General features: G+C 45.5%; 2 protein-coding genes and 1 long non-coding RNA gene across 3 annotated transcripts; 2 read left to right on the plus strand and 1 right to left on the minus strand.

The window, feature by feature from the left end:
* Nucleotides 1–809: 809 nt before the first annotated feature.
* On the minus strand, nt 810–3,294 carry PNRC1 (proline rich nuclear receptor coactivator 1). The gene is made up of 2 exons (XM_071741358.1): nt 2,647–3,294; nt 810–1,955 (listed from the first exon to the last, which is right to left on the minus strand). The coding sequence occupies exons 1-2, from the start codon at nt 3,079–3,081 to the stop codon at nt 1,515–1,517; spliced, it is 876 nt and encodes a 291-aa protein (XP_071597459.1). The 5' UTR covers nt 3,082–3,294; the 3' UTR covers nt 810–1,514.
* On the plus strand, nt 3,189–5,141 carry BORCS6 (BLOC-1 related complex subunit 6). Its single transcript, XM_071741357.1, is given in 2 exon segments — nt 3,189–3,659; nt 3,661–5,141. Coding segments are annotated over 2 exon segments (1,182 nt in total). The 3' UTR covers nt 4,372–5,141.
* Nucleotides 5,142–7,774: 2,633 nt separating this feature from the next.
* Nucleotides 7,775–11,157, plus strand: LOC139795552 (uncharacterized). The gene is made up of 2 exons (XR_011725566.1): nt 7,775–8,248; nt 10,747–11,157. It is a non-coding gene; the product is annotated as an uncharacterized lncRNA (long non-coding RNA).
* The last annotated feature ends 6,278 nt before the right edge of the window (nt 11,158–17,435 follow it).

The following is a 17,435-nucleotide window of genomic DNA, read 5'->3' on the forward strand; positions in this document are numbered from 1 at the left end:
TCCCTGAAAGGAGGGTGTAGCCAGGGGGGGGTTGGTCTCTTTTCCCAGGCAACTCTCAGCAAGACAAGAGGGCACAGTCTCAAGTTGTGCCGGGGGAGGTTTAGGTTGGACATTAGAAAGAATTTCTTTACTGAGAGGGTGATCAGACATTGGAATGGGCTGCCCCGGGAAATGGTGGATTCTCCATCCCTGGAGATATTTAAAAAGAGACTGGATGTGGCACTCAGTGCCATGGTCTGGTAACTGCAGCGGTAGTGGATCAAGGGTTGGACTTGATGATCTCTGAGGTCCCTTCCAACCCAGCCAATTCTATGATTCTATGATCTGGGTAAGCTCTTCAATGTGGCTCTCAGGCCAACCTGCAGTCCCAAGTCCTTTGATCAAAACAAATGCCACTTCCACCATATCTCTTAGGAATAAGAGACAAATGTAGTGGCAAATACTAACTCAGTATTATGCCCCAGACCTAACTTTCTGTCACTGCTACTTTTCAGTATCAGTTACTTTAGTAACAAGTTACTATGAAAATGTTAGGCTGCTCTGCGACTTTGAACTTGTGACTGCTCAACTTTCTTTAGATCTGAGCTTTCAATAAACGAAAGGCTGAGGAACCTAAGATGATGTATCACAAAGAAAACATTTTGGAAAACGAAGTGGAATTCTTAATGAGCTACTGAATCTCGTGATTATGGGGATAGTTTGAAGACTAAGGACAAAAATATCCCTACTGATGCACTAGAAGGCATCAAGTAATTTAAATTCACGTACTTGAATTAACAGACACACACACAAGAAAAACAGAGACGTGCTTAAGGGGAGGCCAAATTGTTTTATTTAATTTTTTTTAGTGACCAATTGGATTCTTGGCAGTAAGCTCTGCTTTTTTTAATTTTTTTTTTAATTTTTTTTTTTTTTTTTTTTTTTTTTTTTAGAGAAACCAGCAGTGCTCAAATTGATGGGTTGGAATTTTTTCTCAAATTCCAATTAATCTTAAAAATGAACAGATGAACAGAATTCCTGGAACTGTTTCCAGAGCAGAGAGCAAAACTTCACATTTGTACGGAAATTCCATGTTTATACTTGATTGGGACACAGAAGGTAAAACTATTGTCAGTAGTGCATGAACAGAACATTCACATTTGATCTGGAACTTTAAGATGAGAAAGCAGTACTCTCCTTTTAAAATTTTCATTACCTTGTGCAAATGAAGTCAAGTCTTCATGTGTCAGACACACACTTAAAACTGTCCATATTGTATATACAAGACATCTACCATTCAGGCAGCGCAAAATACATCATTTCATAACAAAACTAAAATGTACCTCTCAAAGTATGAACAAGAATATACACATAGTACATGATGTACACTATTTACACAACCATAAAAAATATAATACAAGGATTTGTTAATGTAGTAAGACTTGACAGTCTTTTGCAATTTCTGTTGCAACAAGGCATGTTTTAAGTTTCCTGGATGGAGTTTTCTTTGCCAATTACTCAAGAGATCTTGGAAACTATGCTTGAACTTTAAGGAGAGTTTTCAAGTGGACTGCCATCAGCTCTTTGTTTTGGTCAGACGGTTCAGCTGTGCCACCCACCCAGTGGCTGGGAGGCTTTGGAAGGACACTGGGGGACGGGGGATCACTAAATTTTGCCCCAGCGTAGTTTTCTTTTTGGCTCGATTCAGTGAGGATAATGGGTTTCTTGGACCTGGTGTTTCTGAAATTCTCTGTGTTTTTAAGTGGCTTCTTCTCCTGCTTCTGCACTATTTCTGGCGATACAGAATCTTGCCAAAAGTTCTCTATCTTTTTTGCCGAGGTGATCTTTGTCAGCGGCATATTACACTTATTCTTCTGCCTGGTAATCTTTGGTTGTTCACACAGATGTAAACTGTGAACAGGCTGGTTGTAGGGGACGGCAGCCTTCTCAGTCTTTCCCATCTTGTTCTTTAAGAACTGCAGGGACAAAGAACTCACGTCAACACACGACCCCTCTCCTCATTAAGTCCCTCCGGCAGCGCTAGCCGGACTCCCAGACGCCTTTCCCGCACCGCCCCCGCGTCGGGCTCCCGAAACCCCAGCGTCGGAGACGCTGAGCGGGGAGGCGGGGTCTGCCTCCCGAAGGGTACGGCGTGTTACGGGCAGCCCGCTAAACAGCCGCCGCCTCCGCCACATCGCCGGGGGCTCCACCACCACCGCCGCCGCCGCCTCCTCCGCCGCGGCCGCCATGGGGCGCTGCGCCCCTCGCACGTCCCGCCTGCGCGCTCAAGGGCGGCTGGCGCGCGGCCAGGAGGCTAAATACGGCTGTTGCTGGGCTCGGCGGCGGGCGCTGATTGGTGGAGCCGGGCAGCCAATCGGCAGCCCAGCTGTCGCTCTCCCCGCACCATCCCTCCCTCCCTCCCTCCCTCTCCCCCCTCCGCTACCCTCCGCCCCGTCCGAACGGGCGTAACGGAAACTCCGCACCCCCCCCCCCCCCGCATCCCCACACCCCGCCGCAGGCCCCCCTGCCGCCATCACCGTTCCACAACCCCCTCCCCAGCAAAGAACGAAAAGGGAGGGGGGGGGAGGCGAAAGCCTTTCCTGAGTGTGGGAGAAAGGAGGTTGGGGGAAAAGAAGCCGAGGCGAAGTAGCGGAGCCCGCCGTTTACCTCCTTCCTAAGGGGCTTGCTCGGTGCGGGTCTCGAGGGGGCGGGCGCGGGGGGGGGCTCCTCCGGGGGGACCGTAACGAGGCCGGAGGTGGAAGGCGAGACCGCTGGTGCAGGGTGATCGCGAAGTTCGCCCGAGCCCTGCGTTCCCAGCGGGGTCCTTCTTCCCAGGCCGGCGCGATGCTGTTGGTACTGCTGGTATCGGCCGGAGAGGAGCCCCGCGGGGCTGGGTCGGATCTTTCCCTTCCTCCGCCGGACTCTCTTCAACGCGGGCCTCGCGCTGCCCCCCGGGCCCGCCAGGCAGCAGCCGGGCTGGTTCTCACAGTTGCTGTCCCCTCGCCTGAGGCGCTGGAAAAGGGTGGAGGGCAACCGCCTGGGGTCTTCGGTGCCTGCCGAGATGCGAGTCAGGAAGGGCGGCGGCGCCGTGGTGGTGACCATGGTGGGACGTGGGTACCCAGAGTTGTGTCGGGAAGAGGGGTCGAGCCCAGACGGGGGTGAGGAGGTCGGGTCGCTGGGGAGTGTTCGCCTGGGCTTTGAGGGCTGAGATGGTGGCGCAATCGGTTCCGCTGTTAGGAGAACATGGCGGGGGAGTGAAAGAAGCAGCCAGCGGCGCTCGGTGTTGTTACCCCAGCGGGGAACGCCCCCTTCCGCCTCCCCGCCAATCACCGTGCGCCGACGGCTTGCGCGACACGCCCCTCCACCGCCCGCCGCCAATCTCCGCGAAGCGGCCGTCTCTTCGGCCCCGCCTCGGCCAATCGGGAACGACACAAACACTTGAGGCCACGCCCGCTTCCGCAGGCCGGCCAATCCGAGCAGACACAAACAACGGGCACGCCCCAGTCTCCGAGTCACGGGCCCGCAGTGCGAAGCGAGCAAACGGGGCGTTGGCAGAGCCGCCGGCCAATCGGAAGGCAGACAAACAACCTCGGCCACGCCCCCTCCTCACCGCAGCCAATCCTAGAGGACGTAAACAGGCTGGGACACGCCCCGTGGTGGGCGGGGCAATGCCGGCGGGGCAGGCACGCGTCGCCCGCCATGGAGGTGCCGGCGTTGGGGCCCGTGGCGGCTGCCGGGCTCTCGCCTGCGGCGGCGGCAGCAGCAGCGGCGGAGGAGGAGGAGGAGCCCGTCCTTGAGGCGGCGGAGCGGAGGCGGGACGAGCGGAGCCTGGAGGCGCTGAGCCTGGCCGCAGCCGGCGACGGAGCAGTAGCGGGGCGGCAGCTGTCTGAGGGGCGGCGGGCGACGCTGGCGAGCGCGCTGGAGCTGGAGGGGACGGTGCTGCGCGAAGGCCGCCTCACCCAGTTCGTGGCCAACAACCTGGAGCGGCGGATCCGGCTCAGCGGCGCCCCGCGGGGCGAGCCGCCGGCGGGGGCGACGGCGGTGGGGGGTGGTGGTGGAGGTGGCGGTGGCTCCATCCCCGCCATCGACCCCGGGGCGCTGCAGGACGTGGTGGCCCTGGCCGGGCAAGTAGCGGCCCAGGTGGACGAGCTGCTGCGCAACGTGCACTGCGGCCTGCAGGCCCTGACGGCCCTCAGCGTGGGCTGCATCCAGACCTACCGCGACGGCGTGGAGAGCCTGGGCGAGGCGGCCGACCTCAGCATCCGCGCTATGTACGCGCTGGTGGCGCGGTGCGAGGAGCTGGACCGAGCCATGCAGCCCGTGCCCGCCCTGGCCAAGCGCATCCGCGACATGAAGGGCACCCTGGAGCGGCTGGAGGGGCTCTGCAAGTAGGGCCGCCCCGGCGGGGAAGGCCGCCCGCCGCCCTGCCCGGTGACACCTTCTCGCCGCCCGTACTGTGCTCGCTGGGCCTTCGTCGGGCGTTAGAGAGGGGTTGGACGGCTCCCGCCGTGCCGGGCTGCTGCTCTCCCTCTCGGGTAGTCCCACCACCGGGGCCGCGCTGGGGGTCTCCGGCTCCCCAGCTACCCCCTCGCCCTCTCTCTGTGTCCCTTTTTGTGACCAGCCGACCCCGCGGCCCGTTCCCTGGTGAAAATCTGGAGGAAGCGAAATTAGTGCGGATGTCCCGATGAAGGAAAAGGTCCCACTTAAAATCGCGGGGTAAATGACAGATAGTGCTTTTTAGCTTCAGCTCCAGTAAAGAATTTGGATTCCACATGCCTTACGCTTTCTATTTATTGAGGGTCAGGAAAAAGTAACCAATCTTAATTAAAAGCAGCTGTTTCGGGTTTTTTGGTTTTTTTTGTTTTTTTTTTAAACCAAATTTGAAATTGTTGTAAATACTTGCTTGATGCTTACAGTCATACATGCTTCTTTGTAGTCGACTTAGTGCCTAAGGAGTAATTCTTACTTCTGCCCTTACAGCAATTAAACACTGAGAACACTCCTGTCTCTTACAGGACACAGTTGTAAGAAAAGATAAGAGGAAAATTAATATATATATCAAAGACACTTGTTTTCTGAGAAGACTATAAAATCCACTGAATATAGTTGAAATTGAAATAAATTTATATTCAAAGTTCTAAATAAAAACCTTCAGATAAAATGCTTTGCCTCTGTTAGTCTCTACAGTTTTTACAGTGCAGAAGTTTAAGTGGTATCATTGTGAAAAGATCCCGTGGTTCTGATTTTGGGGGGTTTTGTGTTGTTTTTGGGTTTTTTTTGTAATTGGGAAAAGTATCTAATTAGGAACATCAGTATGTGATGACAGTATATGGGTGTATGGTTAACATAAAATGGGTACCTTGGGAAACTTGTATAAAGAGAAGCTTTTTCTTTAATCTGCCTCACAATATGCAGAAGTGATTTTGCTGCATCAGTATTTCCTCTGAGGCCTGAGAGAAGCCAAAGTCTCTGCTCCCTGTGGTTCCTAGGCAACTACCCTCTTAGGTGATGCTCTTAGTGATCCATTTAGGTCCTAAATGCTCTTGTAACAAGATTTCAGCAGAGAAATGATCATTGTGATCTTCCTGGAACAGGTTGCTCAAGGAATTTGTGGCTGCCCCCTCCCTGGAAGCATTTAAAGCCAGGTTGGAACGAGGCCTGGAGCAACCTGATCTAGTGGGAGGTGTCCTTGCCCTCATGGCAGGAGGGTTGGAACTAAATGATCTTTAGGGTCCCTTTCCAACCCTAGCCATTCTATGGCTTTATGGTTATGTATGTGCAATTGTGATTTTGGTGACCTAAAAGCTCTTTCAGTGCTCCTAAAATTTTTGCTGTAAAGGTTGCCCAAAATCTGACTCAAGTCCTGTGACTTTTGTTGATGGGTTTGTGATCAGTGCAGCAGCTCCCCCACCATAACCTCATTAAAAACATGTAGTGGGGGGGTTGGGTGGGCAGTGTGGTGCTTCTGGGTGTAGACAATACTGAATTGTATCAAAATAATCAGGTTTTATGCTGCTCTTCTAACCTATTTTGGGCTTCTCAACGTGGCCACGTCCCCCTCAGCAGAGGGATGTGTTTTGCCTGTGGCCTTGTAGCCCTTGCAGTGGGAGAAGGCTGGAAATGGGTTGTGCCAAGATCGTGCTTTTTGTGGTCACAGCTCTCCTGATGCTGTCTTCTGGGGAATAGCTGTGGCTCCAGAAAGGGGGCAGAGGTCTAACAAGAGTCCAGAGGAGAGAAAAAAGAGACAACTCAGAGAGAACTAAGGGCCCCTGCCCCTTAGCCTACAAGACACTTGAGATTTCGTAACACTACAGCAACAGCTGTACTCTGAATAGCTCTGGGGTGTTATTCTTGGGAAAGTTTGAACTTCTCTATCATGGAAGTACAGTAGTTTTGCTAAGTATGTTTTGCATATGTCAAGAATGAAAACCAAAGTCAGATCTTAAGCCTCTGGATGTTGTAGAAATACACAGGAAAGACCTGCAAGCTTATTTGTATAGCCACATGCGTTCAGCTGAGCTTGATTCATACAGGCTGAGGTGGAGCCTTTAAAGCAGACGTGTTTCAGTGTGCTACCAGGTTTTGGTAGCGTTTCATTTGCAGTCATCTATGTTCAGTGCTAATTCCATGCTAAAATTGTTGAGTCTGTAGAATGAAAGGAATAAAAGGATTGCTTTTTATTAGGATTACTTTTAATTGTCACTGATTTGTTGTTGCTGTGTTTAACTTCTTAATTATTGCTTTTCTTATTCGGTAAAATGATTTGAAAGCTAATTTAAACTCTGCTCCTGCATTTGTACAGAGACCCATTAGTGTGGTTGCAGAGCTGGTTTCAGTATAGGTCCTCGGGCAGTAATTTCTGACACTGATGTCATTCATGTGATGAAAAAGGGATGACTAGGGAATTGCAAGCATGAAGGAAACAGTAATTACACTGTTTGGGTTTGTTTTTTAATATCTGTGTGAAAGCTCCAGCTTGTTTGAAGGGCATACTTCACTGAGCTTGATGAAGTGACTCCAGTTCCCAGGAGTCTGCCTTGTAAATTTGCTGGCCCTGGGGCAGGTGTGGCCAAAATGAGGTGAGCCTGTTCTGTGCCACCACCACCAATATGTAACAATATGTTAGTCCAAAATTAATAATTAATAATTAATAATACAAAATTAAACGTCTTTCGCGGGGGGGGGGGGGAGGGGGGGGGGAGGCGCGCCACAAAAAAAGATAATTTGGGGAGAGGGGGGGGGGGGGGGGTCACAAACACGATGTGGGGACAGAGGTGGCAAAGCTTGGTTGCTGCGAAGGGGTTGGGGACATCGGAGCCACCGAGGGGGGGGGGGACAGGGGGGGACCCGTGCGGGGACAAAGTGGGGAGGATGTTTTCCAGCTGCCCCATCCTTACAGGCTGCAGGATGGGTGGCACTTGCCAGCATCCTTGTCAGTGCAGCTCTGGTACCAGCTCTGTCCCAAGTTTCATGTGAACCATTTGTGAACTGAGCTGTGTGCAGCCACTGGTGAACCTGGTCCTCCTGCAGCCAGAGGCTTTTGTACTGCCTTTTTGATCCCAGTCCAGACTTTCTTGTGCATATTCTGTGTTAATTCTGGCACTCTTCCAACTTGGATGCTGAGTGGGAAGCACTCAGGTTCTTTAACCCTTTTTTTGTTTTCTTTTTGCTTACCCAGTGAACAAAGTAAAACGATGTTTGGATTTTTGAAGACCCTTCTAATGGGTTTGCTTATATTTTCTTGCGTAGTCACTTAGTCACTCAGCTCTACAGCTGGTCTTGTTTTCCACTCTTCCTCAGCTGCCAAGTGAAATTTCATTGTAACAAGACAGGGAAGGTCAAAGAAGAAAACTAACAAAATAAAATGACGTGCAGGGAACTAAGCAAAGCCAGATACAGAATGAGCTGTTTGCCAGGAATGACTGCCCTGCTCTGATAACTGATAGTGACTGTTAGGAGTTAGGTTAGTTTGGTAATTTTCCTTTTGTTCTTCAGGACAAGTCAGATCAAATTATGGAAATCCTTTTTCTGATCAAGGTGTGGTTGGTTCTGTTTGATTCAGGTTTTTCTCTTCCTTCCCTCCTCTCTGAGGTTTTATATTCCTTGACTCTGAACTGATTCCAAATCTGTGCTATTTAAAGGAGCTTTACTAAGCAAAACCTTATTACAGCTGAAGAAAACAACAAGCCACCTGAAGCAGGAATGAACGTCACTGGCATTTGTCTCTAAGGCTTTTCTTGCAGTGTTACTTAGTTGCATCAGGTATTCCGTAAGTAAATATATTAATTTTTTATGTATCTTGCTGCCAAACAGACTCTAAAAATGTCCAGATTTATGGTGTTACCTACTCCCATGAGTTAGGTCTTGACTGAGTTAGAGGCATGAGGAGGAACACTGTGTGAGATGAACCCAAGGGCATACCTCTTAGTGATGCAACTATTTTGTAATGGTTTCAAATATCATGGCTGTAATACCAGGAGACAAAAAACTTAATTTCAAAGCCTCAAAATTAGCAGTGGCTTTCCAGAGGAGTTATTAGATCAGCTCTTACAGCAAACTGTGTTAGCTGAAACTGAAGAGTCTTTAAGATGGAGGCCTCTTGCAAGAGGTGTCATCCAATACAAGACAGGTTCTTTCTGTCAGATGCCACAGCACCTCGTCTTGATCAGCACTGCTGCAGATCATGTTATGTTGCTGTCACAAGCTTTTTTTTTTCTTTTTTTTTCCCTTTTTTCCTTTTTTTCTTTTTTTTTCTTTTTTATTTGAAATTACTTTGAGAAAAGGACACTCCTATTACAATCAAAAAGGGTTCAGTCGATAAATTTTCTGTGAATATGGTCTCCACTTCTATTCCCACCCCTCTCATCCCCTCATCCCCACTCAGAAAACATATCCTGGATCCTCCCTGTCAGGCATGTAAGAGCACACGTGGAGGAGAGATTGATGACATCTCTCCTTTAGAAAGCTTAACAGAGTTATTGCCTCAGATGCAGGAACTGAAACTCATCTGGGTTTCATATCTGCTGCTTCGTCTTTGTTCCTGGAGAAAACTGCTGTCATCATTAGCCTCTCCTGTTCAAAGTTCTATAACAAGAAATGTGAACAGTGGACTTGGGCCCTTCCAACTTAGAAGTCAAGATCTTCCTGCCCCCTTTTATGACAACAGCAGCATTATGTCTTTCCTAACAGGCATAACGACAGAGAATCAAAATTTCAAACCTTCCTGCAGTTCTGGTTCTCTTCTACTAATTATATCCATTAGAAGCAATGCAAAAAACAAACCAAAGTAACAACCCATAGCCCTCCACCCCCAAAACTGCTGATCTACCCTCTTTCTGAATCTGAGAGGCTGTGAATAGGTTGGCAGTTTCATAAGCACTGAAAAGGTTTTGGCTGTCAAGGCTGAAGGGGAGAGCTGGGGAGGGACTGCTTTACACCAGTGTGTAGCAACAGGATGAGGGGCAATGAATCATAGAATCATAGAATCATAGAATTGGCTGGGTTGGAAGGGACATCAGAGATCATCAAGTCCAACCCTTGATCCACTATCGCTGCAGTTACCAGACCATGGCACTGAGTGCCACATCCAGTCTCTTTTTAAATATCTCCAGGGATGGAGAATCCACTACTTCCCTGGGCAGCCCATTCCAATATCTGATCACCCTCTCAGTAAAGAAATTCTTTCTAATGTCCAACCTAAACCTCCCCTGGCACAACTTGAGACTGTGCCCTCTTGTCTTGCTGAGAGTTGCCTGGGAGAAGAGGCCAACCCCCCCCTGCCTACACCCTCCTTTCAGGGAGTTGTAGAGAGTGATGAGGTCTCCTCTGAGCCTCCTCTTCTCCAGGCTGAACACCCCCAGCTCCCTCAGCCTCTCCTCATAGGATCTGTGCTGGAGTCCCTTCACCAGCCTGGTTGCCCTCCTTTGGACCTGCTCCAGGACCTCAATCTCCTTCCTGAACTGAGGGGCCCAGAACTGGACACAGGACTCGAGGTGTGGCCTCACCAGCGCTGAGTACAGGGGCAAATGGTTTTACACTACATCAGGGTAGGTTTAGATTAGATATTAGGAAGAAGTTCTTTGCTACAGGGGTGGTGAAACACTGGAACAGGTTGCTCAGTGAGGTGGTCGAGGCTCCATCCCTGGAGACATTCAAGGTCAGGCTTGACAGGGCTCTGAGTGACCTGACCTACTTGAAGATGTTCGTGCTCACTGTGAGGGGGTTGGACTATATAACCTTTAAAGGTCCTTTCAAACCCAACACATCCTATGAGTCTATGATAATATGCTTGAGATGGCTCTTGTTGTAGTGCTGAATCCTGGTGAGATTTGAGAGAACCTGAATTTAAAGAAAATAAAATACTACATTTTAATTATAATATTGATAGGGTTTCAGATGGAGCCGTCTACACAACACTTGTAAAACTGGCATCTGTTTGCTAGCAGGGTTGGACTGCCCTGTGTGTTCATTAACAGGGAGAGCAGAAAAGCAGAGTTAAAACTATCTTGATTATTTTCCTAGATTACAGCTGAAAGCACTGTCACTGTAATTGGTTTTGGAATTTGAATTAATGTTGCTGGGATTAATCACTGTGCAGTACCTCTGTTGGATGTTCATTTATTTCAGAGAAGGGTAATAATTTATGTCAGTATTTTTATTTTCATGAATGCTAGTTAGAGAGGGAAGAAACTTAGAGTTTTGTCCAACACTGTATTTGTTGTTTTAATATGGCCAACCATGTTTTTTCCTTGTTTTCTTTATGGACAGTCCTGGAAAAATGCCCAGCATTGAACCTGATTGTATGACAAAGAGCCTGTGCCCAGTGAGTTGTTAGGAAGATCTTTGTTGAGGACAGCTTCCTTGTCTGGATATACAGAAGGGGAAGAAATTTCCACAAACTTCCCAGACAATAATTTCTAATTTTACAGTGATATAATAACCCTGGGTATCTGCTTTCTCACTGGCATTGTTTGACTACATGCAGTAGCTGGAAAAAAAAACAAAAACCAAAACCCAAATTGAAATTTTAGGTTTTAATAAGTGAGCTTTCTTTCTGTGGCCTTATAGCAGCAGTGATGTTTAAGAGCCATTTTCGCTCTAATGAAATCTTTCTTGTCTGAACTTGAACTGTTGCCATTCAAGGAAATGCTAATCTGAAAATAAATTCCTTTCAAGTCAGACTATCATTTGACTTTGTTCCTCTTTCTGTTTTCACTGCCTATGCAATATGTTTACTCAGTGGATATTTTTTTTTTTTTCTTGCAGGCTGGGACTTTCCAGTGATGTGTCTGTCCTCAGCTGGGAAGAGAGGGGAGTTTCTCACTGCTGAGCAGTATCGAGATTTTCCATTTTCCAAAACTCTTCCCATGTGCCATTTTTAGTTGATGATACAGATCTAGTTGGGGTTCGTTTCCCTCTTTAGAGAAAGAGATGTTTAACTACAAGCCTTTCATCTCTCCTGCTTTGATGTAATCAGCTTTCTTTTGTTTGCTGGGAGCAACTGGAAAGTTCTAAGTGTCCTCCACACTCACCATTTTCCACAGCCACCAGTTTTACTGCATTTCTCCTGGCAAAACGTTGTTCTGGACCTTGTGAGTTCTCAGTGTTATTACTTGATCCCAGTTACCTTCTGTCTTCAGTTGCCTGGGTTACTACATCAGCGTTGTTATGGTACTACCAAGGCAGCAGCCTCACTTTCATCCTCTTTAAGCTGCCCTTGCTGTTTTTCATTCCTATTATGCCTCAAATTCAAAATGGTCACCTGCAAGTCCTGTCTGAGCCCAGCTTCTGCTGCCTACCTGACTTATGCCCTTTCAGTGTCCCATTCCTTTATCCTTTAAAATGTCCCTTTAAATTACCTTATGCTTTTTTTTCACTAAGACTTCCTTGCTGCTGTCCTCTGCAATGCTTCTTGTATACAAAATACCCAACACAAATTGTCTTGTTTTTAAATGAATCCTTGGGAGCAGGCAACTCAGAAACCACATAGATAGTAGATTTCTACTTATTACAATAAGCAAAAGGCCTTAGGAAAATTAGATATCTGTAACAGAAGAGATCTAGGTCTTATTACTTGGTTCTGGTCTGTTACTAATATGCCAACAAATACAACTGAAATTGAACAAACTACTTGCAAAAATAATACTGGTATAACTGTCTGTGCTGTGATGTATCTGCTAAGAGATACTGTTGTTCACATAGGGTCTTGAGTATGAGGTTATAGACTACTAAATACCCTGTGACACAGAGAAGAAATGCAATATTTATGGAATACATGCAAGTCCATAAAGCAAACTTTGTTGATTTTCCTTTTAATCAAAGAAAGAGTAAGTAAATACTGGAGTAACACTACTGTGAAGTAGAAATTTTGGTCTCCCTGCCTTCCTTTTGGGGTGTATTCTTACTGACTTTAGTAAGAGCTGTACATATTTAATTGGAAGTTACGAAATTAATAGGATGTGTTATATTTACTACTTGCAACAAACCTTGGAAAGAAACAGTGGTAAAAAGGATGGGCTTCAGTGTTAAGAGTAGAAGATATGTCAAACCAGTTCCTCCCATTTGTTCACCAAGATTTACATGTACATGCCATACTTAAGTAAATACATTTCTTTTTAAAAAGATTCTTCTTCCCTTACTTCAAGTGATATACAGCCAATGGACAAACGCAAATCATAACCAAAGGAGTAATCCTATAGAAATGTTAAAATGTCATTTTAAAACAAAAAATAACATTGGGCTGTACTGAGTTGAATAGATGTATAAAAGCCAAGCATAAAGGCTGTTAAAAATCAAGTTTTAGCAATGCTTCATTAGGCATTTCTCAATAAGCATGTATTATCTTTTTATTAAAATACCTATCAGCAATTATTGCAAAGACTTCAGTCCAACCAGATGCCAGGGTCTGTTTCTTACACATGAACTGAACCGTGAGTAAGTGAGGTCTCTGGTTTGGACATTCAGTAGAGTAGGAGTCATGGAATTTGTTTCCCCTATGTGATAATATGAACCAGAAAAATTGTGTCACTTGTTGATTACTACTGGAACTTACATAGTTGCAGCATTCATTCACCAGCATTTGTGGTTGTGAAATCAAATGCACATAGTCTTTGTCTTTGATTATTTGAGAGCTGTGCTTCCAGATAGGGAGTAATACTTTGTCTCAGAAATAGTTCAATTTTACTTAAAGACTAAACAAAGACTGGGACAAAACTACAATTGTCCTTCTAGGAATCTTTAGGTGAGGCTTTGATTTAAATATTTTGATGGTAGCCCTTTCTTTAATACTTAGGAAACAAAAGTTTCCTGGGTTAATCTCAGGCAATCAACTTCTTGTTACATAAGGGACCTTTAGCAGCCTGACCACACACTGCTGCCTGCTGGATAGCATATCTTTATTACTTCTGGAAAAAGGCAGCTGGATGATGCAAACACGGGGGAGCCATGTCAAAAGGTTTCTCTGTTACACTGTTTTATTTATTAGGATGTTTTTCTTCTGATCCCTCTTAATTTCTTAATAGGTCCCTGGGAAAATGCCACAATTGAGCCCTTTTTTTTCCATTCCCAGCTTTACTTCTCATTAGTAGATCATTTTTCTAGGTTGCACTGCTGTTTTAAGCTACCTCTGGGAAAGTAAATCAACAAATATACTCCGTGCATATATTGTGTTAACCCAGCCAGTGTGCAAGTAGGCTGAAATACTTGTATTTTGGAAGCTTATTCAATAGCAGGCATGGTTGAAAGTAAATTCTCACTGCAGAAGAAGAGCATTTTTGTGAGTCACAGCAGAAGTGGTGTGCCCCTGGGGCAGAATAGGATCAGAGATCCCACTGGGAGATCTGCCAGCCTGGCTCCAGGTTGCTTCTCTAGAAGAAGAAAGAATAAATGGGTCAGGTGGTAGGTTGCCCCTATCACCACAGATCTGCCAGAGTGGATCTGAAGTGCTGGTGATTGCTCACTGCATCCACTATCTCCTTCGATGATAGAAATTAATTATCTCTGAGGTGACTGACGTTGTTGAAACTGGATACACAGTTATTTATTGTGCTTTTGGATGCTACGGTTCACGGAGAAGAAAATAATATTTAACATTAAACAGATGATGAATGCAACTGAACCAGCCTTTCTAGCCCATACCCCATAAAAAAGGGAAAGCAACTGCAAATTTTTGTACGAGTGGTTTTGCCACTCAACAGTAAAAAAAAAAACATCTTTATGGTGACAGTGGGTGTCAGTAACAGATGGGAAAGAACATAGTTAGATCAGGAACAATGGTGGATATAATCATAGTTAACTGACTATGGTTATCTGAGAGCTGTCCTGAGTCTAACTTTATCTTGATCTTTTCCACGCAGGAAATCTTAAAAGATACAGCAATAAAACTCCCACAGAGTCCTTTTGTTACAGAATGAGTGAAATGTTTGTTTCATTTGGATTAATAATGTCAGCTGCGTGCTTTTACTTCATCTTCACACGTTAAGCAGATGCAAATTTCCTTCAGATCCTCGGTAGCTCAAAAATTTAAGTGAAACCAAGGCCAATCTTTTGACACTTTGGTGGCAATGCTGGGCACACATTAAGGCAGTCTGGGTAGCCCCTCTCCTGCTCCGATCCTGACCACCCACTTCATTTCCCTCTGAGTTTATCCATCCTGTTTATGCAGCCACAAAGCAAACCAGGGCGAGGGACTTGAGCTGAGCCCAGCAAAGAGGGAGGGGGGAGCTCGTTTTGTTTTTCAGCTGCATCCATTCCTTTCTTTCACTGCATGAGCCTGCAGCTGCTCAGCTCCAGGGAGGGATGGAGGAGGAGAAGAAAGGGTGTACGGAGGAGCCTGCTGCTCACAGGGGAGATAAGGGAAGTGCTGAGGGAGGGCTTGCAGCTGCTCTCAGATCACGGTGACCCACAGCCTACAAAAATTGTGTTGGTGGGGCTGATAGTTGGGTTACTCCCAGAAAAGAGGCCCACAGCTGGAAGCAGGGTTGGACTGGGAACAATCATTAAACAAAGGGTCAGGGTTTTACGCAGTTAGCTATATAAAACCTCCTTTTTTGTGTGTGTGTGGCTGAAACTTCAGCTACCAAGTGATTAAGGAAGATTACCTAGCAACAGCTCTACCAGTTTTGAAGCTGGAACAGACTGCAGTGGAGAGAAGACTAGAAAACAATTAAGTAGGTTGCATTTCAAGTCAAAATGCCTCGTCTTTTCATTCTACCTGTTCCCTCGGTGGTAATCAAGCTTTGCATCTAAGATACAACCAAAACAGGCTTCCTATTTTAAACCAGCATACCCTTGGGTATAAACAGCATTGTGCCCATGCTGTTTATATTCATTTGAGATGCTCTGGCTCTGTGTCATTGTTCAATAATTTGCATTTAATAAATCACTTTAGTTCTATTTGTGACTCTCTAATCTTGTGTACCTATGGCTGTTCGCAGATTTTTCTAGTTCTCCATGTTAGAGAACATTTATAGATAAGGCCTGAGTCATCTTCCAGTGGAAATGGTGAAAATCTTTCACTGAAATTTAGAAAGCTTAGAATGTGTCACATAGCAGGTCTGTGACAAAACATCTAATTATAGGAAAGAATACAATAGTAGACAACTTTTTGCAGAACTAACTCCCAGGATGTGGAAGGATATGTGGAGATTTTTCTCCCCAAAGAGATTTTTGAAAAGCATTTTCTGTAATGCAGGTGTAAATATAGCAGTCCACAAAGTGACTTTTCTGAAAAAGTGTTAAGATGTTCCAGTAAGGGCCTGCACCTTTTCAGTGCATAAAGATGGTTAGCCAAGCCTCAAAACTTCAAATCACTCTTCATACCTCCTTCCCTTTCTCAGGGACCATAATTTCTCTGAGTAACTCCTTAAAAGTCTATTTGGACAAGGACAGTTTCATACCCTTACTGAATGAAGGTTTGACTAGAAGGATAATAGCTTTTTTTTTTTTTTTCATCCCTCACTTTGATCTTAACCTAGTTACAGCAGGTAAAAACAGCAGTGAAAAGTATCATGGACTCCACCTGTAGCTGTATTAACAGTGAGGAAGCACAGGCACTACATTCTCTGAGAAGAAGTCCATTCCATAAACCCATCATAAGTTGTCACTGTGCTAGAAACCCTAAAGTGATGAGAATGTGAAAAAAAAAAAAAAAAAAAAAGTATTTATAGAAAATCACGAACATGTTTCAAATGAAAAAAAAAAATCCTTTCTCTAAGGAATGCTTATAAGATACAAATTTAGAACCTATACAATGTCGTTGTCTAAAATGACATTTGCCAACATATTCTTAAGTTTCCCTGAATCAGTGATGCTGCAGATGTCTATGCTAGGGTATTCCTTTTGCTAGGGTATTCCTTTTGCTCTCCACTTCCTTCTGAAGGAGGCTTTTTTGGGAGAGTAGCATTGTGTTCTTGTAAAGGTTGTTTCACAATGCATACTGACAGAAAGCAAAACAAACCTCACAAGGTAGTTTGAGCATCTGATTTTATAAATATATATGTACATGGATACGTATTTTACCATAACTTAATTTGTATACAATCTAAATATATATTCAGATTTGATTTTTAAAAAGCCTGTGTGGCTGCCAGGCTGGTCACTTTTGCTTTGCTCCATATTCCTTTCCTTTGCCTCTGGCCAGTTTCTTGAGGCAATTCAGGACTGCAAACACCTAAAGAGGGTCCCTGTGGTCTTCATTTACAGCTGTCAGTATGTTATGCCTATTTTGTACAGTGGTGCCATATAAATAAAAACAAGTCTGTGGGTATTTTCACAGGTTCTATATTAGAGATCACACACGTATTATTCCTCACAGACTTTATTTTCACATATGTCCATAGTATACATATCTATGGATGATGCAGACAGCCTATGATAGAGTGCCTATGGGTTATAATCTTTTCTTTGTGTAGCTGATCACATGAGAAAAAGATTTCAGCCAGTACAGCAACCCAGATCACCACATCTGTAGGTTTGTAGGCTGAAACACTGAAACACTCTAGGCTGTTTCAGGCTGCAGAGAAGTGATAACCCTCTAGCAGCTACTGACTGCTCTAGTCTGCCTCCCACACTGGCCAGGACCTCAGTTACTCCATTAGTTTTAACCAAAGCCTTCATTCAGGGCAAGATTTTTACTGAAGTGTACATATTTGGGCACTAGAGAAACTAGAAAGTGTAGCAACAGAATGCTGGTTTGCTTTGCAGAACCCAAGTCACTCCCCAGCCCAGCTCCAGAGACTGTGACTCATGCTTTCTGCTTACGTGAAGTAGATGAGTTTCCCATATATTATCTCACTCTTTCCCCTACTACTACTCATCTGACATTGTGAAATGTTACTTGGGTGATTACTTTATCCATACTCCAAGTACTACCAGGTGATTTTATGCAGTAGACCATATACTCTTAAATGTTACATCTGGGTATTTTTTACACTGTAGATTCTCACTGTAGGTCATCC

Source organism: Heliangelus exortis, chromosome 3 (genome assembly GCF_036169615.1).
Source record: "Heliangelus exortis chromosome 3, bHelExo1.hap1, whole genome shotgun sequence".
In the NCBI taxonomy this organism is placed as follows: Eukaryota; Metazoa; Chordata; class Aves; order Apodiformes; family Trochilidae; genus Heliangelus; species Heliangelus exortis.